This window comes from Macaca nemestrina, chromosome 6, assembly GCF_043159975.1.
Source record: "Macaca nemestrina isolate mMacNem1 chromosome 6, mMacNem.hap1, whole genome shotgun sequence".
NCBI classification, from domain to species: Eukaryota; Metazoa; Chordata; class Mammalia; order Primates; family Cercopithecidae; genus Macaca; species Macaca nemestrina.
The window spans coordinates 40,991,254-41,016,100 of NC_092130.1; the positions used below are offsets into that span (position 1 = coordinate 40,991,254).

The window sequence follows — 24,847 nt, forward strand, 5'->3', positions numbered from 1 at the left end:
CTCAGCCTCCCAAGTAGCTGGGACTATAGACATGTGCCACCACGACCAGCCAATTTTAAAAAATTTTTTGTAGAAATGAGGTCCTGCTACGTTGCTCAGGCTGGTTACAAACTACTGGGCTCAAGAGATCCTCCCACCTCGGCCTCCCAAATTTCTGGGATTACAGGTGTGAGCCATCACACCTGGCTAGTTTTGTTTTGTTTTTTTTTTTTTGAGATGGAGTTTCACTCTTGTTGGCCAGACTGGAGTACAATGGTGCGATCTCCACTCACTGCAACCTCTGCCTCCCAGGTTCAAGCAAGTCTCCTTCCTCAGCCTCCTGAGTAGTGGGATTACAGGTGCCTGCCACCACGCCTGGCTAATTTTGTATTTTTAGTAGAGACGGGGTTTCACTATGTTGGGCAGGCTGGTCTCGAACTCCTGACCTCAGGTGATCCGGCCACCTCAGCCTTCCAAAGTGCTGGAATTACAGGCGTGAGCCACCGCGCCCAGACTTGGCTAGTATTTTTTAAATAATTCATATATATTTGATTTAAATCTCACAGCCAACAGCACATGACTTACTAGCCAGTTCTGGTCCAACATCCACCATTGGGATGGAACTCCTCAGATGACATAACAATGCCTAGGATTCTGTTTGTGCTGTTGTTATTCTGCCTGCCATGGGCACTCAGTTCAGCTGCTCATCATACTGGACTAATCAGGTCAAGGACATGGGGCTTCACTCTAGGTAACTCAGCTGACATCTTCATTATAAAACCACACATTTTCCTCTGACTCTGGGCAATGACCTGCATATATAAGCTGTTAGTCATAAGGTATTTATATGTGGGGGAAGAGGGAGAGAACTGGTATTAATAATCTATGAGATTGAAAGGATTTTACTCTGACACTGACACTGTACCCTGACACTACCACATGAGCCATGTGGATTTTCCTGTTGCTAAGTAACTCTTTCCTTTGGGAAAGGGTTGAGGATGAATTTAATGCTGAATTCTGCTCTGGAGCAAATTCTAGTAGAGAGGTTTCTCCTGGAGGAGCCTACTATTTATGCAAATTCGAGACCCCACCTCTGACAGGAAATCTGAGTGCAGCCTTCTGCAGCCCTTGCAGCTTCTCTGAAACCCTCTCTTCCTTCATTTCTAGACAACAGGATGATGATTGTTTACAAGATGATTTCCTCCCTTTTCTCACACAGGACTACATGGTCCTTAAACAGGAACAGATGGTGGGGATGGGGGGCTTGCTGCAGAATGTCCTTCTCTCATTTCTTCCCCCATCCTATGGGAGGGCAACCAATAAACCAGCTCAGACACACAGGCCCAGTGGGATCATTTACTCAGCTTCTTTCTTCTAGGGCTGGATGGGGCAGCATCTCAACCATATAGGGCACAGGACAAACCTCAGTATCACCAGCAAGAATCCACTACTGTTCAATACGTAAGTAAGTGGAGGCTGGGCATGGTGACTCATGCCTGTAATCCCAACACTTGGGAAGTCCCCGGGGGCAGGATCACTTGAACCCAGGAGTTCCAGACCAGCCTGGGTAACATAGTGAGATACCACATCTAAAAAAAAAAAAAAAAAAAAAGCTGGGCATAGTGGCATGTGCCTGTGGTCCCAGCTACTCGGGAGGCTGAGGTGGGAGGATCGCTTGAGCCCAAGAGACCAAAGCTGCAGTGAGTTGTGATAGAGCCACTGCACTCCAACCCACGCAACAGAATAAGACCCTGTCTCAAAAAAATAAAGTGGAGAAAACCGAGAGAAACCTGAGGCTGGCCCTAAGGTAAAATGGTTTAGCAGATGAAGGATAGTTGCAGGCCCCCTTGACCTAGTTCTGGCACACAATTTCCCCAAGCCCAGCTAGTACTACTCTATTCAATTTGAATGTGCTGGAAAACACCGTGTGATTATGTCCACCAGTCTTTTCCTGGGTTTGTGGATGTCCTCCTTTCTCTCCTCTTCAAACTTCTTTCCACATCTACCTCCTCTTTGAGAACTGCCTTGGAGACCCCAATTTCTCTTCCCTTATCTCCTTCCCAGTTACCCTCTCACTCTTCCCGCAGGTCTTTTTCGACTGGCATCCCCATCCTGTACTCTTTGGGCCCACAGTTTCCTCTTTTACAAAACACAGAAATTGAACTTTACAGTGAGGATTACTTTTGCTGACTAGTTGATGAGTTTGAGCAGAAACTGGCACAGAAGTATTCTCAATGTTGAGCTTTAGAGTTGCACATTAGTCCAAGTGATGCAATCATACAAAAATTCATCCGGAAGTGTTAGTTGAGGTGTAAACGAACTGAAGAATACATGTGCATACTTGGCAATATTTAAGAAGGTCATAATGATAAACCATTGTTGTTACTGTGCTAGAAGCAAATGAAAAGAAGTCTGGAAAAGAAGGGGATGTGAGGTTTCAGATGATGAGGAGAGAGGATGCTTAGCTACCAGAAAGCAGCTAAGATTTGGGAAGAGGCCCCACCTTCCCAAATCTTGTCCAATACTCCTGAGCCTAGACTCTGCTCCTAAATAGTCTTATAATTCATAGTTCCTCTTCTCAATCCAATTAACCCCTGCAGTGCTCTAACAGCCCACTCTCAGCCAAACGCCTCTGACTTCACGGTATTTTAACATCTCCAGGTAGTACCTCCAGACCTTTTCCCTGTGCCCCCGGACTCTGAGGTCCATCCCACCCTCAGTTGTCCATCTTCTAGAGCAGGCGGTCTAGCCTCCCCAAACCAGAAGAACTTCCTTTTTATATTCAACCACCTGGTGGATGTCCCTGATCAGGTCCCTCGGCTGCAGAGCACAAGTGGGACCTTCAGGATCCAGCCTTCTGTGAGCACATTGCTGCCTGGATTAGTTAGCTGGTCATAGGTTCAATGTCCCAGAACGGAGCTTTTGACTCATCTCATGGTTCCAGGGCCTCCTTCGCCTCTCAAGTTTAAGGACATCCATAATTCATTGGATTTAGGACGACCCAAAACCTTCTCATACTAGTTCACTTTTGCCATCTTCTCTTTTTGAAAGGGAGAAAATCACCAGTTTTAGTGGCCAGATTCAGGGTTTAGGGTGCATGGACAAGCAGCTTCCCAGCCCTTTTTGGCAGTGTTTTGCTTCTTGTCTTATTTGCAGGTAATCATTGCCAGATAGACAGGAATGGGGTCCAGTTAGTCATATCCAGGACCTTATGATATGCCCCATATACACCCCTTCACTCCTAATTTACAATGTCAAACAGTAAAAAATGTTTTCTCTTCCTCTGAGCCAGTCTATAAGTGGCCAGCATTTATTAAACACATACTACATGCCAGATGAGGTGCTAACAGCTTTACAAGCATTATCTTATTATATCCTACGGCAATCCTATGCAGATTTTTTAATCACTATGTTAAATTCCTCCTCCTAAATTAAGTGAAAATGACCAAATTTCTAGATAACTGTTACTTTCTCAGTGCTTATGGGGGTGGGGGTGAGGAAAGAACACTGTCTTCAAGTGCTCCAGGAGAAATTGATATTACAAATGACACAAGCTTTTAGTGGTCAACTAGTTTGGTAGTTTTCAAACATGTGGGTTTTCTTTCCTTTAGTAGACCACAAAATACAAAACAGAAAAAAGCAGAGCTGCTTTGATTGAAGAAGGGTGAGGTGCTAGTGCCTTCCCTGCTATGCCTTCCTCCCCACTCCCACTCCTCAATAGAAGATTCCAGAGACATCTGCACATTGAGCCTTAAGAATTCCCCAATTTAAAAACTACTAATTGAGGCTGGGCGCGGTGGCTCACGCTTGTAATCCCACTACTTTGGGAGGCCAACGCGGGCAGATCACAAGGTCAGGAGATCGAGACCATTATGGCCAACATGGTGAAACTCCGTCTCTACCAAAACCACAAAAATTAGCTGGGCATGGTGGCATGTGCCTGTAGTCCCAGCTACTTGGGAGGCTGAGGCAGGAGAATCGCTTGAACCAGGGAGTCAGAGGTTGCAGTGAGCCGAGATTATGCCACTGCGCTCCAGCCTGGTGACAAAGTGAGACTCCATCTCAAAAAACTAACAAGCAAAAATTACTAATTGAATCCAACCTTCTCATTTTATAGGTGAGGAGACTGAGGCCAAAGAAGAAGGAAAAAGGAGTTGTTTAGGATCATGCAATGATTTGTGGCAAAACCCCAACTATTAATATAACACCTATACAACTTCCAGGCCAGTGCTTTTTCCACTTGAAAGGCCTTGTTCTGAGTTTTTTTTGTTTTTGTTTTTTTGACACAGTCTCACTCCGTCGCCCAGGCTGGAGTGCAGTGGTGCGATCTTGGTTCACTACAACCTCTGCCTGCCAGGTTCAAGCGATTCTCCTGCCTCAGCCTCCCGAGTAGCTGGGACTACAGGCACATGCCGCCATGCCCAGCTAATGTGTGTCTTTTTAGTAGAGATGGGGTTTCACCATATTGGCCAGGATGGTCTCGATCTCCTGACCTCGTGATCCGCCCGCCTCGGCCACCCAAAGTGTTGGGATTACAGATGTAAGCCACTGCACCCAGCCATTCTCTGAGTTCTTAAGTGGGCAAGATGTCAGTGATGCCAGGGCTGTGACTGTAGGAAAGGGCTGGAACTGCATGCCCTCTGGTGCTTTTACCCTTCCAAGTTTATGTCCAGGAATATACATCTCTCCCCAACTGCCTAAGTAGGTGCTAGTTGATATCATGATTGATTTGGTCTTCTTGGGTAAGACCTCAGTGAATTCTGGGTAATTTTTTGTTCGGGGATGAACTGTAGCCATCCACCTATGAAGAAAGAGTTGCTTTTATTCTTTGCTAGGCTCCATCCATATCTGGATGGGAAACAGCAAGAATATTTATTTCCTCATTTGCTTTTTACTAATCTCAGTGTCTGGCCCTTCAGAAAAGAAAGGAATGGGCTAAAGAGACAACTGGGCTGGAAGAGAGGAGAAAAGTGTCAGAGGGGTGTTGGAGTAGGATGAGTTGGAGGAAGGACAGGAACAGCAAAGATGGAGGCTCTTAATGCCGGCCCCAATACCTTTCCATGTCTTCTTTCTCCACCCCGACACCCTCTGACGTCCAGTGCCTGAGGAGCTGGGGCAGTTAGGGGCATACCTAGATTGCCCTCCAACCCCATAAATCTACATCACTTTTCTATTTTCTTTTTTTTTTTTTTTTTTTTTTTTTTGAAACGGAGTCTCGCTCTGCCGCCCAGGCTGGAGTGCAGTGGCCAGATCTCGGCTCACTGCAAGCTCCGCCTCCCGGGTTCACGCCATTCTCCTGCCTCAGCCTCCTGAGTAGCTGGGACTACAGGCGCCCGCCACCTCGCCCGGCTAGTTTTTTGTATTTTTTAGTAGAGATGGGGTTTCACCGTGTCAGCCAGGATGGTCTCGATCTCCTGACCTAGTGATCCGCCCGTCTCGGCCTCCCAAAGTGCTGGGATTACAGGCTTGAGCCACCGCGCCCGGCCCACTTTTCTATTTTCTTGACTCTTAAGCTTCCAAAGGCTGGATTCGGCATCCCCCAGACCCATCTCTGAATCTCCAGGGCCTACCACTGACTACACAGAACAGGCCTTAGCGTATGCTTCAGAAAGACATCCCTGACGAGCACAATAGTCATACTGTCACCCTCTAGCCTATAGTTTGCGAAGCCCTTTACAGGCAGGACTTCAGTCGCCCCTCCTTGGATGTCCCTAGGGTTAGGCAGGGCCGAAGCCACTATCCCAACTCTACAAATGAGGAAAAGCCAAGAGCCGTGCTGCAGGCAGCTAGCAGCAACACTCTTCCACAGGTCTTCTGACAAAGGTCGAAGCACTTCTCTGCATCTCCCACGGACTCCGGCGCAGAGCCTGCCGGGAGTTGTAGTCCAGTGCCCTGGGAACTCCTACGGACTGGACTACAATGACCAGCGTGCCCCGCGCTCCGCGCCCCCTTCTCTTTCAGCCTCGGGCGCGGGGGAGGTTCGGCGGACCTGCAGATTGGGAACCGATATGGCGGCGACTCTGGGCAGCGGGGAGCGCTGGACGGAAGGTATTAGGTCCCCGCCTGAAGGAGGGATAGGGCGGCGTTCGGGGGAGATCAGGGATGAGGATCCTGAAGACGCACAAGGGCTGAGATCCTGGGTCTGAGGTGATGGATGGAGGCCTGTGAGAAGATGCTGAGCCTGAGTAGGGTTGCGGATGGGGTAGGGAAGCTGGGTCCGCAAACCCAGAGTCACCGGTGACGACTTGTTGCCTCCGGCCCCCCAGCCCCGCCCCCGCCCGTGCCCCGCCCAGGGCCCGCAGCGGTCAGGCCCCGCCCGTGCCAGGGTGACTGGAGGGCCCGTGGGGGTGCTGCCGTCTCTGAAGCTTGCTAACCTGGCCCATATATTCCGCCTAACTGGGCCACCTGACCTTCAGTCCCTGTTTGAACATGTCGCTCCAGCCGGCATCAGGACCAGCCTTTTCCACCCTACAGTCAGGCAAAAAGTATTGATCCAATACCTATTGCGTGCCCCGCATTATGCTGATTCTGCAGCGGGGATTTGACTGACAGGGGTCCCTTAGCTTACAAAACTAGCAGCCCTCTGAGAGTTTGACGACTGAACAGCCAATTACAAAACGGACTAGTAATACAAAACGGCCTGGGCTACACAGCAAGATCAGGGATTTGGAGAGCACACTGACAAGGCACCTAACGCAGACTGGCTGTCAAGGGAGGTTTCTTGCAGAGAGTGTTACAAATGGTGACAAGAAGGATGCATTGGAGTTAGCCAGGCCGACTTACAGGAAGAGTGTCCAGGAGCAGTGGGTGGAGGTAGCTGAGGGATGTTAAGCGGAAGAAAGATGTTGTTAAAGCCTTTCCCAGGTCCTCCGAGAAGACATGAGTGCTCTGCCCCTTTTGACTGGATTGCTTATGACCCTCTTTACATTCTGCAGGTGTTGTTATTGAATCTTCTCCCTTTAAACCAGGGGTATCCAATCTTTTGGCTTCCCTGGGCCACATTGGAAGAATTGTCTTGGGCTACACATAAAATACACTAACTGACGACTAAATAACTGATGACAGCTGATGAGCTTAAAAATAAAATTTGAAAAACACATCTCATAATGCTCGAAAAAAGTTTATGAATTTATGTTGAGCTCAAAGCCGTGCTTGGCCGCATGCCACCTGTGGGCCGCGGGTTGGACAAGCTTGCATTAAACTAACCTCTTTGTGGTCAGGAGCAGGTCTTACCCATCTGCCCCCTTGATCTAGCCAAGTTCCTTGGTATATATTAGTTCTATAATTGTTAGTGTGAAAGAATCGAACTCCTCTCTACTTTAAATCTTAGAGGTGGGAGGAACTGCAACAAAAAATACTATTTTACGAGCAGTGTCTCTTCTGACCATGGACCACAGAGAAACAGATGTTTATTCAGCTTTGTATGACAAAGTCAGCATGACATCCCTACCCCTGGCCATCACACTTACCTTCTCATGCTTAGGAGCAGCCTCCCAGAGAGCTAAGGCAGGTTGCAAAGTTGATTTTCAGGGTCAGATGGAGACCTAATGGAAGGGCTGTTGCTTTGCAGCTTACATTGATGCAGTTAGAAGAAACAAATACCCAGAAGACACACCTCCTGAGAGTCATGATCCCTGTGGCTGCTGTAACTGCGTGAAGGCACAAAAGGAAAAGAAGTCTGAGAATGAGTGGACTCAGACCCGGCAGGGTGAGGGGAGCTCCATGTATAGTGAGGAACAGCTGCTTGGGGTACAAAGGTGAGCATATGGTGGGATTGAATGAGTGATTTTATGGAAAGTGCTTAGAAGAGTGCCTGGATGTGCTATGTAAGTATTGACTGATGATGATGATGATGATGATGATGATAATGATAATTGAAGCATACTAGCTTCTTGACCTCAGAGGGAAGACTGAGTAGAAGTGGAATATTAGGGTATAACACGAACTAACTACCCTGCTTCCACTTTAAGAGAGGCAGTAGAAACCGACTAGACACAACACACATCTATAGGACATTCTGTCAACAACAACAGAATGATTTTTTTCTTAAGGATACATAGAATATTCTCCAGGATAGACCATATCTTAGGTCATAAAACAAGCCTCAGTAAATTTAAAAAGATTGAAATCATACAGTGTATGGTCTCTGAAATCAAAAACAAAGGGAAATTTGAGAAATTCACAAATATGTGGAAATTAAACTACAAGCTCCTAATAAGCAAACGAGTCACAGAATAAATCACTAGAAAAGCTAGAAATGCTTTGAGATGAGGGAAAAGGAAAACACGACATACTAAAACATATAGGATGCAGCTAAAACAGTGCTTAGAAGGAAATTTATAGCTCTAAATGCTTATTTTTTTGATAAAAGACTCCAAATCAGTAACCTAATCTACCTTAAGGAAGTAGACAGCCTGGACAATACAGTGAAACCCTCTCTCTACCAAAAAAAAAAAATATATATATATATATATACAAAAATTAGCTTGGTGTGGTGGCACGAGTATGTAGTCCCAGCTACTTGGGAGGCTGAGGCAGGAGGATTGCTTGAACCCAGTAGGTCGAAGCTGCAGTGAGTCATGATCACACCACTGTACTCCTGTCTGGACAGCAGAGCAAGACCCTATCTCTCAAAAAAAGAAAAAAGAAAGAGGGATATCCCTACCAATCTAAATACTATGAACAATTGTATGCCAACCTAGATAAAATCAACGAATGCCTAGAAAGACACAAATTACTGAAACTGACTTAAGAAAAAAATGGAGTCCAGGCATGGTGGGTCACACCTGTAATCCTAGTTCTTTGGGGGTGCTGAGGCAGGAGGATTGCTTGAGACCAGGAGTTTTAGACCAGCCTGGGCAACATAAGAAGACCTTATCTCTAAAAAAAAAAATACTTGGGCATGGTGGCACATGCCTGTGGCTACTTTGGAGACTGAAGCAGGAGGATCACTTGAGCCTAGGAATCTGAGGTTACAGTAAGCTATGATAGTGCCACTGCATTGCAACTTGGGTGACAGAGTGAGACTTTATTTCCAAAAAAAAAAAAAAAAGAAAGAAAGAAAAAATGGAAAACCCAGGTAGACCTACAACAAATAAGGTGATTTAATTAACAATCAAAAAACTTCTGGCTGGGCATGGTGGCTTATGCCCGTAATCCCATTACTTTGGGAGGCTGAGGCGGGAGGATCACTTGAGCCCAGGAGTTCAAGACCAGCCTGGCCAACATGGCGAAACTTCATCAATACAATAAAAAACAAACAAAAAGACCCCACAAAAATTAGCCAAGCATGGTGGTGCACATCTGCAGTCCCAGCTGCTCAGGAGGCTGAGATGGGAGGATTGATGGAGCCTAGAAGGGTGAGGCTACAGTGAGCAGTGATTGCACCATTGCACTCTAGTCTGGGTGACAGAGGGAGACCCTGTCTGAAAAAAAAAAAAAAAAAAACTTCCAATGAAGAGAAGTCCAGGCCCAGCTAGCTTCATTCTTTGAGGCCAGTAGAACTCTGTAACCAAAACCAGACAAAAATATCATAAGAAATCTAAACTATCAACCAATATCCCTTATTGAATTTTTTTAATATATATATGTATGTGTATATATATACATATATATATTAAAATCTTCAATAAAATGCTAGCAAAACAAATACAGCAACGTAAAAAGTATTACACATTTTGACCAAGTGGGATTTATCCCAGTATTGCAGGATTGTTTAACACACAAAAGTCAATCAATGTAACATACCATGTTAATAGAATAAAGTACAAAAATCACATGATCATTTCAATAGGTACAGAAAAAGCATTTAACAAAATTCAACACTCACTGCAACCTCTGCCTCCCAGGTTCAAGCAATTCTCCGGCCTCAGCCTCCCGAGAAGCTGGGACTACAGACACGCACCACCACACCCAGCTAATTTTTGTATTTTTAGTGGAGACGGGGTTTTACCATGTTGGCCAGGATGGTCTCGTGACCTTGTGATCCGCCCGCCTCGGCCTCCCAAAGTGCTGGGATTACAGGCGTGAGCCACCGTGCCCAGCCCCAACACTCTTTCATAATAAAAACACTCAACTAGGAATAGAAGGGAACTTTCTCAACCTGATAACGTCCATCTACACAAATCCACAGTTAACATCATACTTAAAGGTGAACAACTGGGTGTTTTCCCACCAAGATCAGGAACAAGACAAGTATGTTCACTCTTGCCATTCTGTTCAACATTGTACTAGAGGGTCAAGCTAGGGCATTTAAGCAAGAAAAAGAAATAAAAGCCAACCAGATTGGAAAGAAGAGTAAAACTACATCCACAGATGACGTGATCTTGTAAATGGAAAATCCTAATGAATACACATACACATACACACATATACACACACATACACAAATACTGTTAGAACTGATAAACAAGTTGGACAAAGTTACAGAATATAAGATCAATATACAAAAATTATCATTTTTCTATATACTAGCAATGAACAATCAAAAAATGAAATTAAGAAAATATAGTTGAGGCTGGGTGTGGTGGCTCATGCCTGTAATCCCAAAACTTTGGGAGGCCAAGATGGGAGGATCACTTGAAGCTAGAAGTTCAAGATGAGCCTGAACAACATAGCAAGGCCCTATCTCTACTAAAAATAAAACTTAGCCAGGTGTGGTGGCATGCATCCGAAATCCCAGCTACTCAGAAGGCTGAGGTAGGTGGATCCCTTCAGCCAGGAGTTCGAGGCTGCAGTGAGCTATGATCACCCCACTGCAATCCAGCCTGGGTGACAAAGCAAGACCGTGTCTCTATAAATAAATAAATAAATTGTTTAAAAAAAGAAGATACAGTTGGCCTTTGAACAACACAGGCTTGAGTGGCATGGATTTGAACCGTGGATTTTTATATGTAAATTTTTAAAGATAAATGCATTGGAAAAACTTTTTAGATTTGCAACAATTTGAAAAATTTTGGCCAGGTGCAGTGGCTCACACCTGCAATCCCAGCACTTTGGGAGGCTGAGGCAGGAAGATTACTTGGGCTCAGAAGTTCGAGACAAGCCTGGGCAACATGGCAAAACCCCGTCTCTACTAAAAATACAAAATTAGCCAGGTGTGGTGGCACACACCTGTAATCCCAGCTACTTGGGAGGCTAAGGCAGGAGAATTGCTTGAACCCAGGAGGCAGAGGTTGCAGTGAGCTGTGATTGCGCCATTGCACTCCAGCCTGGGCAACAAGAGTGAAACTCTGTCTTAATTAATAATAATAATAATAATAATAATAATAATTCACAAACCATAGAGAATGGACATATCAAAAAAATTAAGAAAATTATATGAATGCATAAAATATATCTAGATACTAGTCTATTTTATCATTTAGTATCATAAAATATACACAAATCTATTATAAAAAGTTAAAATCTATCAAAACATACGCTCACAAACACTTAAGAGACTTTACATGGTGCCATTCGCATTTAAGAAAAATATAAACATACAGGTGCAGTATTAATCACAACCGCATAAAGTTAACAGTAGTGCTGTACTACTGTAATAATTTTGTAGCTAGCTCCTGTTATTTTGATGAGCCTCAAGTATTGGGAGTATCTGCTTAAAATGCCACATGATGCGGTTCACGCCTGTAATCCCAGCACTTTGGGAGGCCAAGGCGGGCAGATCATGAGGTCAGGAGATCGAGACCATCCTGGCTAACACGGTGAAACTCCGTCTCTACTAAAAATACAAAAAATTAGCCGGGCGTGGTGGCGGGCACCTGTGGTCCCAGCTACTCGGGAGGCTGAGGCAGGAGAATGGCGTGAACCCAGGAGGCGGAGCTTGCAGTGAGCCGAGATCACGCCACTGCACTCCAACCTGGGTGAGAGTGAGACTCCGTCTCAAAAAAATAAAAAGAAAAAAAATGCCACATGATGCTAATCATCTCTTTGTGAGCAGTTTGTCTCTTGAGTAAATTATGTATAGCAGTAAAAAGTAATCTCTTGCAGTTCTCGAGGTTTTTGTTTTGTTTTGTTTTTGATACGAAGTTTTGTTGTTGTCACCCAAGCTGGAGTGCAGTGGCATGATCTTGGCTCACTGCAACCTCCTCCACCTCCCGGGTTCAAGCAATTGTCCTGCCTCAGCCTCCCAAGTAGCTGGGATTACAGGCACCCACCATCACGCCTGGCTAATTTTTGTATTTTTAGTAGAGACGGTTTCACCATATTGGCCAGGCTGGTCTTGAACTCCTGGCCTTGTGATCCGCCTGCACTTAATGCCAGCAGGTATGAAAACATTGCACTTTTTGCAAAATACCTTTTAATCTCATATTGAAAATGAAGCTTTTATGTGGGTACAGGACTGCTATAAGAAAGGCATACAGTCCATGATGTGATTATTACTTATCGCATGCCTGAGCTCAAGGCTTCCACTCGCCTCAGCCTCTCAAAGTGCTGGGATTACAGATGTGAACCCCACGCCCAACCCTACCTCATCAACTTTTTAATGCAGACAGAAGTGCCCTATTCTGGAAAAGAAATGTCACAAAGGATATTGTATTAGTAAGAACAAGAAGTGAGCACCAGGATATAAGGCAGGAAGAGACAGGCTAACTCTGCTGTTTTGTGCAAATACAGTTCAGTTTATGATAGGGGCTGCCATTATATATAAAGCTGCTAACCCCTGAGCCTTGAGTGGAAAAGATGAGTACCAGCTGCCAGCCTTTTGGTTGTACAGCAAGAAGGCCTGGGCAACAAGAGCCCTTTTTCTGGATTGCTCCATTGATATTTTCTTCCTGAAGTCAGGAAGTACTTTGCCAGTAAGGGACTGCCTTTTAAAAGTTCTTTTGGATTAACTTGGTGTTATGGTGCATACTTGTAGTCTCAGCTACTTGGAAGGCTGAGGCAGGAGAATCACTTGAGCCCAGGAGTTGGAGGCTACAGTGAGCTATGACCATGCCAGTGCACTCCAGCCTGGGTGACAGGGACCCTACCCTGTCTCTAAAAAAATAATAAAGTTCTGTGGCCAGGCGTGGTGTCTCACATCTGTAATCCTAGCACTTTGGGAGGCCGAGGCAGGCAGATCACAAGGTCAAGAGTTCGAGACCAGCCTGGCCAACATGGTGAAACCCCATATCTACTAAAAACACAGAAATTAGCCGGGCGTGGTGGCAGGCGCCTGTAATCCCAGCTACTCGGGAGTCTGAGGTGGGAGAATTGCTTGAACCCGGGAGGAGGAGGTTGCATGAGTTGAGACCATACAATTGCACTCCAGCCTAGGTGACAAGAGTGAAACTCTATCTCAAAAAAAAAGAAAAAAAAATAAAAAGAATGTGAAAAGTCAACCTACAGAATGGGAGAAAACATTTAAAAAGTGTATATCTGATAAGGGACTTTAATCTGGAACATACAAAGTTCTCTTAAAACTCAACAATATGGGCCGGGCGCGGTGGCTCAAGCCTGTAATCCCAGCACTTTGGGAGGCCGAGATGGGCGGATCACGAGGTCAGGAGATCGAGACCATCCTGGCTAACCCGGTGAAACCTCGTCTCTACTAAAAATACAAGAAAATTAGCCGGGTGAGGTGGCGGGCGCCTGTAGTCCCAGCTACTTGGGAGGCTGAGGCAGGAGAATGGCGTGAAACCGGCGGGGCGAAGCTTGCAGTGAGCCGAGATCGAGCGCCACTGCACTCCAGCCTGGGGCACAGCAAGACTCCGTCTCAAAAAAAAAAAAAAAACAAAAAAACAAAAAAAACTCAACAATATGAAGACAAATAACCCAATTGAAAAAATGGGCAAAGGGTCTGAATAGGCATTCCTCCTATATATTTCTCCATATATATATATAAAAAAGATATATATATCATTAGTAAGCATATGTAAACTTGTTCAACATCATTAGTCATTAGGGGAATGCAAATCAAAACCACAATGAGATACTGTACCACTTCACACCCACTGGAATAGCTATAGTCAAAAAGGTGGATAATAAGTGTTGATAAAGAAGCAGATAGCCAGGCGCGGTGGCTCGCGCCTGTAATCCCAGCACTTTGGGAGGCCGAGGCGGGCGGATCACGAGGTCAGGAGATCGAGACCAGCCTGGCTAACACGGTGAAACCCCGTCTCTACTAAAAATACAAAAAATGGCCGGGCGCGGTGGCTCACGCCTGTAATCCCAGCGCTTTGGGAGGCCGAGGCGGGCGGATCACAAGGTCAGGAGATCGAGACCACGGTGAAACCCCGTCTCTACTAAAAATACAAAAAATTAGCCGGGAGCGGTTGTGGGCGCCTGTAGTCCCAGCTACTCAGGAGGCTGAGGCAGGAGAATGGCGTGAACCCGGGAGGCGGAGCTTGCAGTGAGCCGAGATCGCGCCACTGCACTCCAGCCTGGGCGACAGAGCGAGACTCCGTCTCAAAAAAAAAAAAAAAAAAAAAAAATACAAAAAATTAGCCGGGCGTGGTGGTGCGTGCCTGTAGTCCCAGCTACTCCGAGGCTGAGGCAGGAGAATGGCCAGGAGGCAGAGCTTGCAGTGAGCCGAAATGGTGCCACTGCACTCCAGTCTGGGCGACAAAGCGAGACTCCGTCTCAAAAAAAAAAAAACCAAAAAAAAAAAAAAAAAGGCCGGGCGCAGTGGCTCAAGCCTGTAATCCCAGCACTTTGGGAGGCCGAGGCGGGCGGATCACAAGGTCAGGAGATCGAGACCACAGTGAAACCCCGTCTCTACTAAAAATACAAAAAATTAGCCGGGCGCGGTGGCGGGCGCCTGTAGTCCCAGCTACTCAGGAGGCTGAGGCAGGAGAATGGCGGGAACCCGGGAGGCGGAGCTTGCAGTGAGCCGAGATCGCGCCACTGCACTCCAGCCTGGGCAACAGCGTGAGACTCCGTCTCAAAAAAAAAAAAAAAAAAAAGAAGCAGATAAATTGGAACCTTTGTACATTGCTGGTAGGAATGCAGCCAGTTTGGAAAACAATATGGCAATTCCTCTTAAAGTTCAGAAGAAAGTTAAGATTATTGACCAACAATCTACTCCTAGTATATACCAAGAGAAATATAAATGTACTTCCACAAAAAAATTTGTACATGAATGTCCATAGCAATATTATTCACAACGACCCCAAAGGGGAAACAACCCAATGTCCATTAACTGATAATGGACAAACAACATGGGGTATATCCATACAATGAAATATTATTTTGTAACAAAAAGGAGTGAACAGATTCATGCTACAACATGAATGAACCTTGAAAAAATTACAGTAAGTGAAAGAAGCCAAACACAAAAGGCTACATGTTACATAACTCCTTTTATATAAAATATTCAGAATAAGCAAATCTATAGAGAGGGAAAGTAGATTAGTGGGTCCCAGGGGCTGGGGAGGAGAAGTGGGAATGACTCCTAATGAGTATAGAGTTTCTTTTTGGGGTGATAAAAATGTCCTGAAATGAGATAGTGGTGATAGATGCACACCTCTATAAATGTATTTAAAAACTAATGAATTGTACATTTTTAAAGGGTGAACTTTATGGTATGTGGATTATTTCTCAATAAAGCATTATTAAACAAATAGTAAATTTAGGAGAGGGAGTCCTGAGTGTCTGCCATGGAAGCAGAGATTGGAAACTGGGCTAGGGATTCAAAGACTCCCCATGGGCAGCTCATGTGGAAGGGACCTGCTGACAGCCCAGACCCTGCATTAGAGTCCAACCTGTGTTACTGACTTACGATGAATTTCCCAACAAAACTCTGAATCTCTGCCTGCCTTACTGAATCATATGGTAGCAAAAGACTGAAGCCCTTCTCAATACAAATTAGTAGGTGATGTATATATTATACATTGATACAATGCAATAATATTTAGATTTTAAAAAGAATGAGATAGGCCAGGCGTGGTAGCTCATGCCTGTAATCCCAGCACTTTGGGAGGCCAAGACAGGTAGATCACTTGAGGTCAAGAGTTCGAGACCAGCCTGGCCAATATAGTGAAACCCTGTCTCTACTAAAATTACAAAAACTAGCTGGGTGTGATGGTGCAAGCCTGTAGTCCCAGCTACTCAGGAGGCTGAGGCAGGAGAATCACTTGAACCCAGAAGGCAGAAGTTCAGTGAGCCGAGATTGCACCACTGCACTCCAGCCTGGGCTCTGTCTCAAAAAAAAAAAAAAAAAAAAGAGGTAGATATATAATACTAGGTAATATTTATTTAGTATTAGATGCTCTCAAGCACTTTCATGAAGACTTTATTTAATCATAATATCAACTCTGTGAAATATAATTATTAGCCCATTTCAGAAGATAACACCAAGCTATAGAGGTTAAGTACACAGCAAAATCAAAGCTCAACCAAGGGATTTTGACTCCAGAGTTCATCTCTAATCCAGCAGTTCTCAAAGGGTGGTTGGGGAACCCCAAGACCCTTTTAGGGGATAGGTCTGCAAGTTTAAAACTGTAGTCAGCCGGGCGCGGTGGCTCAAGCCTGTAATCCCAGCACTTTGGGAGGCCGAGGTGGGTGGATCACGAGGTCAGGAGATCGAGACTATCCTGGCTAACATGGTGAAACCCCGTCTCTACTAAAAATACAAAAAAACTAGCCGGGCGTGGTGGCGGGCGCCTGTAGTCTCAGCTACTTGGGAGGCTGAGGCGGGAGAATGGCGTGAACCCGGGAGGCGGAGCTTGCAGTGAGCCGAGATCACGCCACTGCACTCCAGCCTGGGAGACACAGCGAGATTCCGTCTAAAAAAAAAAAAAAAAAAAAAAACTGTAGTCATAATGATACAAACATGTTACTTGTCTTTTTCACTGATTTTCTCATGATTATACAGTGGAGTTTTTGAGAGGCTACATGACATGTAATTACATCATCACTGTTTAAAAATTTTTTGTTTTCATTTCTGGTATAGTAGATGTGGATTGATAGAAGTCACATAAATGAAAGCTCTTTTGAGGTCTTCAGTAATTTTTTTTCTCTTCCTGTACCATGCATTATAAAATGTTGCTGAGATCAAAAGTTCAGAACTGCCACTCTAAACTACTGTCTAGTCTAAACTATTATTCTATACTTCTTATCTTTATCTGTTAAGGATTAATCTCCAATCCTTTTTTGTTTGTTTGTTTGTTTTTTAGAGACAGGGTCATGCTCTGTTGCCCAGACTAGAGTGTAGTGGAACAATCATAGCTCACTGCAGCCTCAAACTCATGGGCTTAAGTGATCCACCTGCTTTGGCCTCCTGAATAGCTAGAATTCCAGATACAAGGCACCATGCCTGGCTAACTTTTTAAAATTTTTCATAGAGATAGGGTCTTACCATCCTGTCCAGGCTGGCCTTAAGCTCTTGGCCTCAAGCAGTCCTCCTGCCTCAGCCTCCCAAAGCACTGGGATTACAAGTGTTAGCCACCACGCCCAGCCCAAAATAATTTTTTTTTTAAGCAAGATGTAGAAAAGTGATTATAATATGTTTCCATTTAGGTAAGAACAAAAATGGAGAGGACTATACCTGTACTCTCTGTACATAGGATCCATACAAAACTTCTAATGATGGTTGTCCCTGTGGTGGGATACTGGGGGACAGGAAATAATGAAGCAGGAGAATTTTTACTGTATAAACTTTAGTTCTGTTGGCTCTTTTTCTTCTATCATGTGTATGTTAACTTTCTTAAAACACAGTTTAGCTGGGCACGGTGGCTAACACCTGTAATCCCAGCACTTTGGGAGGCCAAGGTGGGCAGATCACAAGGTCAGGAGTTTGAGACCAGCCTAACCAACATGGTGAAACCCCATCTCTACTAAAAATACAAAAATTAGCCAGGCCTGGTGGCGCATCCCTGTAATCTCAGCTACTTGGGAGGCAGAGGCAGGAGAATTGCTTGAACCCAGGAGGCAGAGGTTGCAGTGAGCCGAGATTGTGCCACTGCACTCCAGCCTAGGCAACAAGAGCAAGACTCCGTCTCAAAAACAAAACAAAACAAAAAACACAGTTTAAAAAATAGCCATAGGAAAAAGAGAGAAAAAATTATAAACAAACAGAGTGATTAACTGTTTCTTCCGGCTTTGCTGTCCTGTGGTTCATCTCTCAGGATCTTAGCCTGAACCTTGGTGTAAGGATTGGCATACTCGTTCTACTCCCTTGCAGGGATATAGGAAGAATAAATAGTAGATGTAAAAGTACTTTGAAAGGCATTAAGTTCTGGATGGGAGAAGGACATTGTTAATGAATTTGAATGTTTCATTAACGTGTGCACTAATTTTCTTCTAGGTTTGTTTTGGGTCCCACAGATTAGAGGGAGGATCAATGTATTATCTTGCAGTTAGTTGTACAAAAGGGGCCTTTGTAGACATACATGTTTCTGATTTTTTTAGGATCAAGAAATGCAGAAATTACTATGAAATTCTGGGAGTTTCTCGAGATGCCAGTGATGAAGAGCTTAAGAAAGCTTACAGAAAACTCGCCCTGAAATTTCACCCTGACAAGAACTGTGCTCCTGGAGCAACAGATGCTTTCAAAGGTCTGATCCTGAACCAATGCTCAATGGTGCCCTTGTCATGATTGGTCATAATAAGTTGCTTTTAGCCTTCCCCATAGTTGTTTCATAAGGCCATAAGGAGGGTTTTTCCCCCTGCCACACCTCTTAAATAGTGATCATCAGCATAGCTCCCTTGATTTTACCTAGGCTGGAGTGCAGTGGTGACATCTCAGCTCACTGCAACCTCCACCTCCCAGGCTCGAGTGATCCTCCCACCTCAGCCTCCCAAGGAGCTGGGACTACGGGTGAGCATCACCATGCCTGGCTAATTTTTGTATCTTTTGTGGAGACGAGGTTTTGCCATGTTGCTCTGGCTGATCTCAAACTCCTGAGCTCAAGTAGTCTGCCTGCCTAGGCCTTCCAAGGTGCTGAAATTACAGGCGTGAGCCACTGTGCCCGTCCTCCATGATATTTTAAGTAATATATTCTTTAGGCTGAGCGCAGTGGCTCACACCTGTAATCCTAGCATTTTGGGAGGCCGAGGTGGGTGGATCACCTGAGGTCAGGAGTTTGAGACCAGCCTGGTCAACATGGTGAAACCCCCTCTCTACTAAAAATACAAAAATTACCCAGGCCGGCCGGGCGCGGTGGCTCAAGCCTGTAATCCCAGCACTTTGGGAGGCCGAGACGGGTAGATCACGAGGTCAGGAGATCGAGACCATCCTGGCTAACACAGTGAAACCCCGTCTTTACTAAAAAATACAAAAAACTAGCCGGGCGCGGTGGCGGGTGCCTGTAGTCCCAGCTACTCGGGAGGCTGAGGCAGGAGAATGGCGTGAACCCGGGAGGCGGAGCTTGCAGTGAGCTGAGATCCGGCCACTGCACTCCAGCCTGGGCGACAGAGCGAGACTCCGTCTCAAAAAAAAAAAAAAAAAATTACCCAGGCCAGGCCTAGTGGTGCACGCCCGTAATCCCAGCTACTCGGGAAGCTGAGGAAGGAAAATTGCTTCAACCCGGGAGGTAGAGGTTGCAGTGAGCCAAGATCACGTCACTGTACTCCAGCCTGTGCGACAGGAGCGAGACTCCATCTCAAAAAAAAAAAAGAAATACATTCTTTAAAAATATTTTGGACCCAACACATGAATACAAATCTTAAGAGCTTCACCTGGCCAGGCATGGTGGCTCACACCTGTAAACCCCAGCACTTTGGGAGGCTGAGATAGGAGGATTGCTTGAGCTCAGGAGTTTGAGACCAGCCCACGCAACATAGTGAGACCTCATCTCTACTAAAAATAAAAATAAAAAAAATTAGCCGGGCATGGTAGCATGTGCCTGTAGTCCCAGCTTCTTGGGAGGCTGAGGTGGGAGGATTGCTTGAGCCAGAGGTCAAGGCTGCAGTGAGCCGTGATTACACCACTGCACTCCAAGTCACTGTTTCAGGCAGAGATCATCAGTGAATTCTAAAGCCATTGAGTGCTAGGTTGTTGTCACCTATGGGGTATTCTTGCCAAAATGTTTGACCTGAATCTAATAATGAGGAAACAATCAGAATATGAAATATTCTACAAGAATACTGACCTGTTCTTCCAAGAAATTTAACATAATGAAAAACAAAAAAGGTGGGGACAGTTTTAGATTAAAAGAAACTAAATGCAGTACTTGATCTTGCATGGATGCATTGGATGATAATGGACTGATGTTAATTTCCTTAGCTGTGATAATGGTGTTGTGATCACATAGGAGAATGTCTTTCTCCTTGGGAGATATATGTTGAGGTATTTAGGGGAAGGTGACATAATATCTGTGGCCTACTTTCAAATGGTTCAGCAAAATAAATGTATACTTATTACAATATATATGTACATATGTATATATAGAGTTGTGGGTAACAGAGTGGCAAGGCAAACATTTAACAATTTCCCAGGTAAAAGAATCATGAAGAAATACTCTTTCTGACTGTGTTTCTGACAGTGTTGACTAAATTACAGGTAGAGAGTGGGGGATGCCTTAAAAGGTTTTTTTTCGAGGTTTGTATTGATTGGTGCTACTGATTGTATGTTTAAATGAAATTGGTCAAGGTTCACACATTTGCACATAGAAAGGAGACATGTTGGTAAACATACGTAATTATTCAGCCTTTGAAACCTCCTTGAGACATTGGAAATACATTTCTTAATTTCAGAAAATAATTATCTAAAGTTAACTGAAATAAGACTATGATGAAGACTGTTTTTAGTCAGGCAGGAAGGTTTTTATTAAGATTGTTTCAGAGTAGAATTCAGGAAATTTTTCTGACTACAAGTTAGAATGTCACTATGGATGTGTGAACTGTTTCCAACATAAACCATTGCACTCAAGTGAAATAAGTACACTGTTTTGGCTAGATGCAGTGGCTCACACCTATAATCCCAAACTTTTGGAGGCCAAGGTGGGAGGATCACTTGAGGCCAGGAATCTGAGACTAGTCTCAGCAATGTAACAAGATCCCATCTCTAAAAAAAATTTTTTTAAAGTAAAGAACACTCTTCGTGTGTGTGTGTGTGTGTGTGTGTGACGAAGTCTCACTCTGTTGCCCAGCCTGGAGTGCAGTGGCATGATCTTGGCTCACTGAAAGATCCCAAAGTGCTGGGATTACAAGCATGAGCCACTGTGCCTGGCCAGAACACATTTTTTATGAATGAGAGTGCTGACCAGTTGGAGAACATTTCCCCAACATTCCTGGGACTTGTGGTGACTGGGAACCCAAACTGAGGGGGGATTCCTAACTTCTAGGACAGCTGGGATGACTCCAGGACTGTTGATTGGGAGTTAACTCACTTCAGCAGTAGTTCTTAATTCCTGTGATTCCAATGTTGTTTCTGGCGATTAGGGAAAACCTGAAGGGCAAGCACTTTGAAGAACTTTCTAGGCCCAAGCACCTCTCCTTGGGCCCCTGAGAAGTTGTCCAGCACGAGTCACCTCTAGGCTCTTCATCACTGCTGCTGTGATCACTCTCAGCCGCAGCAAAGACTGTGTCCTCATGTGCTGTTTCTTGTTGATTGCAGCAATAGGAAATGCATTTGCAGTCCTGAGCAATCCTGATAAGAGACTTCGCTATGATGAATACGGAGATGAACAGGTGACTTTCACTGCCCCTCGAGCCAGACCTTATAATTATTACAGGGATTTTGAAGCTGACATCACTCCAGAAGAACTATTCAACGTCTTCTTTGGAGGACATTTTCCTACAGGTTAGTCTCCCCAAATTATCATTCTTAAACATATTTCTTTATTTATGGCTCTCAGCAAACTCCTGTTTGAAAATCTGAATAGAGGGACAATGGAATGATGGAAACAGCAAGGATTTGGAATCAGTTGAGCAGGAGTTTGAGGCAAGTCTCCAGCCTCCAGCTGTGCATAATTTTGACCAGATCATTTAGTTTCTCTGACCCTGTTTCCTCTCCTGAAAAATGGGGCTGTTAATAATACCTACTTCACAGGGTCACTGTGAGGATTAGATATTTTTAAGTGCCTTTTAAATAAGTAACAAAATGCCTATTATTATTATTATAAAATAGCACTTACAAAGATAAAAGATAGGAAAGTACCCCCAGCAAGTTGGAAGTTGGTATAATTCAATGCCCAGGAAGTAAATTGAATTTTATGAGTTGCTATTAAAAGATACCAGTGACACAATATGGTATTGGGCACGGAAGCAGACGTGAACATGCCAAATAGGATTCATGGCCCAAATGCTCTCTCTCTTCTAGCCTTTTGGGGGTTCTCTCTCACTAGTTGCAAAGGACTATTTAAATGAAGTCAGGAGAGCTCAGCACACTTTAGCTCCAGCTGGTTCACTTGGCTTGCCTACTGTCTTATTTTTCTACTGGGTAAAATAGGCCAATACTCTATCCTTAACAAACCTAGCTGGGAACAAGGACCTTGAAAAAGACAAGGAAGGATTGGGTGCGGTGGCTCACGCACTTTGGGAGGCCAAGGTGGGTGGATCACTTGAGTTCAGGAGTTCGAGACCAACCTGCAATGTGATGAAACCCCATCTCTACTAAAAATACAAAAGTTAGCCAGGCGTGGTGGCGGGTGCCTGTAACCCCAAATACTGAGGAGGCTGAGGTAGGAGAATCGCTTGAACCCAGGAAGCAGAGGTTGCAGTGAGCTGAGATCATGCCATTGCACTCCAGCCTGGGTAACAGAGCAAAACTCCGTCTCCAAAAAAAAAGAAAAAGGCAAGGAAGGAGTGTTCGCCATATCCCATACTAAGTATTTCTTTCTCTTTCTTTTCCAGGAAATATTCATATGTTTTCAAATGTGACAGATGACGCTCACTATTACCGCCGACGGCACCGACATGAGAGGACACAGACTCAGAAGGAGGAGGAAGAAGAGAAACCTCAGGTACCTAGGGAGGGAGGAGTGCTGCTGCCCATAAACAGTTGTACTGGACCAACCTTGATGGTACATGATCAAATTTTAGAAGTTGAACTTGAGATATGTTGCTAAGATGTGCTTTAGGAAAGCAAAAGCAATGGTGAGAAGAGCTGGAAAATTGGCCTAAATAGGCAGAATTGTATCCCCTCCTTCTGCCCATTCTTGGGGGCTCTCCCAGGATCTCAGCAATCCTGTGGGGCTGACTTCATCAAGGCTTTTTTTTTTTGAGAGAGGGTCTCACTGTCACTCACGCTGGAGTATAATAGTACAAACACAGCTCACTACAACCTCGAACTCCAGGGCTTAAGCAATACTCCCACCTCCGCCTCTCATGTAGCTGGGACTATAGGTGCATGCCATCATGCCCAGCTCATTTTTTGTAGAGATTAGTTCTCACCCTGTTTCCCAGGCTGGTCACGAACTCCTGAACTCAAGTGATCCTCCTGCCTTGGTCTCCCAAAGTGCTGGGATTACAGGCATGAGCCCCTCTCTGGCTTCAAAATTTTCTTGGCTGCAGAAAATAGGAACTCTCTTCAAAATATTTAGAACTAAAGGGGGTTTAAGGTAAGGGATCAAAGGAGTCTCATGAAGCTCAAGGATAAGAAGCACAGCTGGGCCTTATGACAGACAGGAACAAAGAACTGGGATATTGTCAGGCTCCCAAGCAGCTGTGCTCTGCAGGACTCTTTGGGCCCAGATTGTCTCTAGTTTTCCTGCCACTCTTTGCCTCTGTTTTGTTTTCACCAAGCAGCTTTGCTTGTTCTACTTCCCCTTGCAAATAGCTAGTCTACAGTGCCTGATGGTGTGTGTTCTTCCTTAAAGTGACAACACAGAAGTGAAGGGTGACGAGTCTCAATCCCAGATTCCTAGGAGAGAAAATGTGATTATCTCTGCCAGAGTTAGATGTCCTCCCAGTCCATCAGCTGTGGCCAAGCATAATGCTAACCTGGCTCCTAGAGCCCCACTCCTGTAAGAGGCACAGTCTGGGCAGGTTTACCTTGAGATGTTTGCTTCATTGGTCTTGTTAATGGGGCTGCAGGGGGATTACTGGCTGTCAATCCAGGTTGTTGTTGGGCCTCCTTCAGCCTGCTCAGCAGAGAGAATAAAGGTTATTTGGTATAGATTGAGTATCCCTTATCTGAAGTATATGAGACAAGTAGTATTTCAGATTTCAGATTTTTTTTTTTTTGGATTTTGGAATATTTGCATTATACAATTATACATTTGACAATTCCTCATCTGAAAATCTGAGGCTGGGTGCAGTGGCTCACACTTGTAATCCTAACACTTTGGGAGACTGAGGCAGGAGGATTGCTTGAGCCTAGGAGTTGGAGACTAGCTGGGCAACATGGCAAGATCTTGTCTCTACAAAAATTTTAAAATTAACTGCACACGGTAGTATACACCTGTGGTCCCAGCTTCTCAGGAGGCTGAGGTGAGAGAATCATCAGAACCCAGGAGGTCAAGGCTGCAGTGAGCCATGTTTGTGTCACTATACTCTAGCCTGGGTGACAGAGCAAGACCATGTCTCAAAAAAAAAAAAAAAAAAAAAAAAAAATTGAAATCCAAAATGCTCCAATGAGCATTTCCTTTTGAGTGTCATCCTGGTACGCAAAAAGTTTTAGATTTTGGAGCATTTTTGATTTTGAATTTTCTGATTAGGACTGCCCAACCTGTACTTCTCAGCTGAAAGTACAACCTTCCCAGAAAAGCCTGGGGCTTTGTGGATCCTCCTATGCAGTGCATTGGTAATTTGTTATTTTCTTTGGGACAACTGTCTTATTTTCAATAAGCTTTATATTGATAAAGAACACTTACAGGCCAGGCGCAGTAGCTCACACCTGTAATCCCAGCACTTTGGGAGGCCGAGGTGGGTGGATCACGAGGTCAGGAGATTGAGACTATCCTGGCTGCGGTGAAACCCCATCTCTACTAAAAATACAAAAAAAATTAGCCGGGCACGGTGGCGGGCGTCTGTAGTCCCAGCTACTCGGGAGGCTGAGGCAGGA

At 44.8% G+C, this 24,847-nt stretch overlaps 1 protein-coding gene and 1 long non-coding RNA gene across 8 annotated transcripts in view; one reads left to right on the forward strand and one right to left on the reverse strand.

Moving 5' to 3' along the window:
- Window positions 1–614: 614 nt before the first annotated feature.
- The window catches only part of LOC105467059 (DnaJ heat shock protein family (Hsp40) member C18), a 39,561-nt gene continuing 15,328 nt past the window's right edge, over window positions 615–24,847 (forward strand). For 4 of the 7 annotated variants that reach the window (XR_011624644.1, XR_011624645.1, XM_024788166.2 and 1 more), the window contains exons 1-7: window positions 615–730; window positions 1,358–1,444; window positions 5,941–6,027; window positions 7,550–7,736; window positions 18,310–18,455; window positions 21,458–21,643; window positions 22,696–22,805. Coding sequence is in view for 5 of the 7 variants with exons in the window: in XM_024788166.2 (XP_024643934.2) it covers window positions 622–730; window positions 1,358–1,444; window positions 5,941–6,027; window positions 7,550–7,736; window positions 18,310–18,455; window positions 21,458–21,643; window positions 22,696–22,805 (912 nt within the window). In the remaining 2 variants the exon portion in view is untranslated. Of the gene's footprint in view, window positions 819–1,357; window positions 1,445–5,940; window positions 6,028–7,549; window positions 7,737–18,309; window positions 18,456–21,457; window positions 21,644–22,695; window positions 22,806–24,847 lie in introns of all 7 variants that reach the window. The other 3 variants (XM_071098342.1, XM_071098343.1, XM_011716382.2) reach the window with 3 other exon arrangements.
- On the reverse strand, window positions 23,572–24,772 carry LOC139363759 (uncharacterized). The gene is made up of 3 exons (XR_011624651.1): window positions 24,657–24,772; window positions 23,836–23,924; window positions 23,572–23,704 (listed from the first exon to the last, which is right to left on the reverse strand). It is a non-coding gene; the product is annotated as an uncharacterized lncRNA (long non-coding RNA).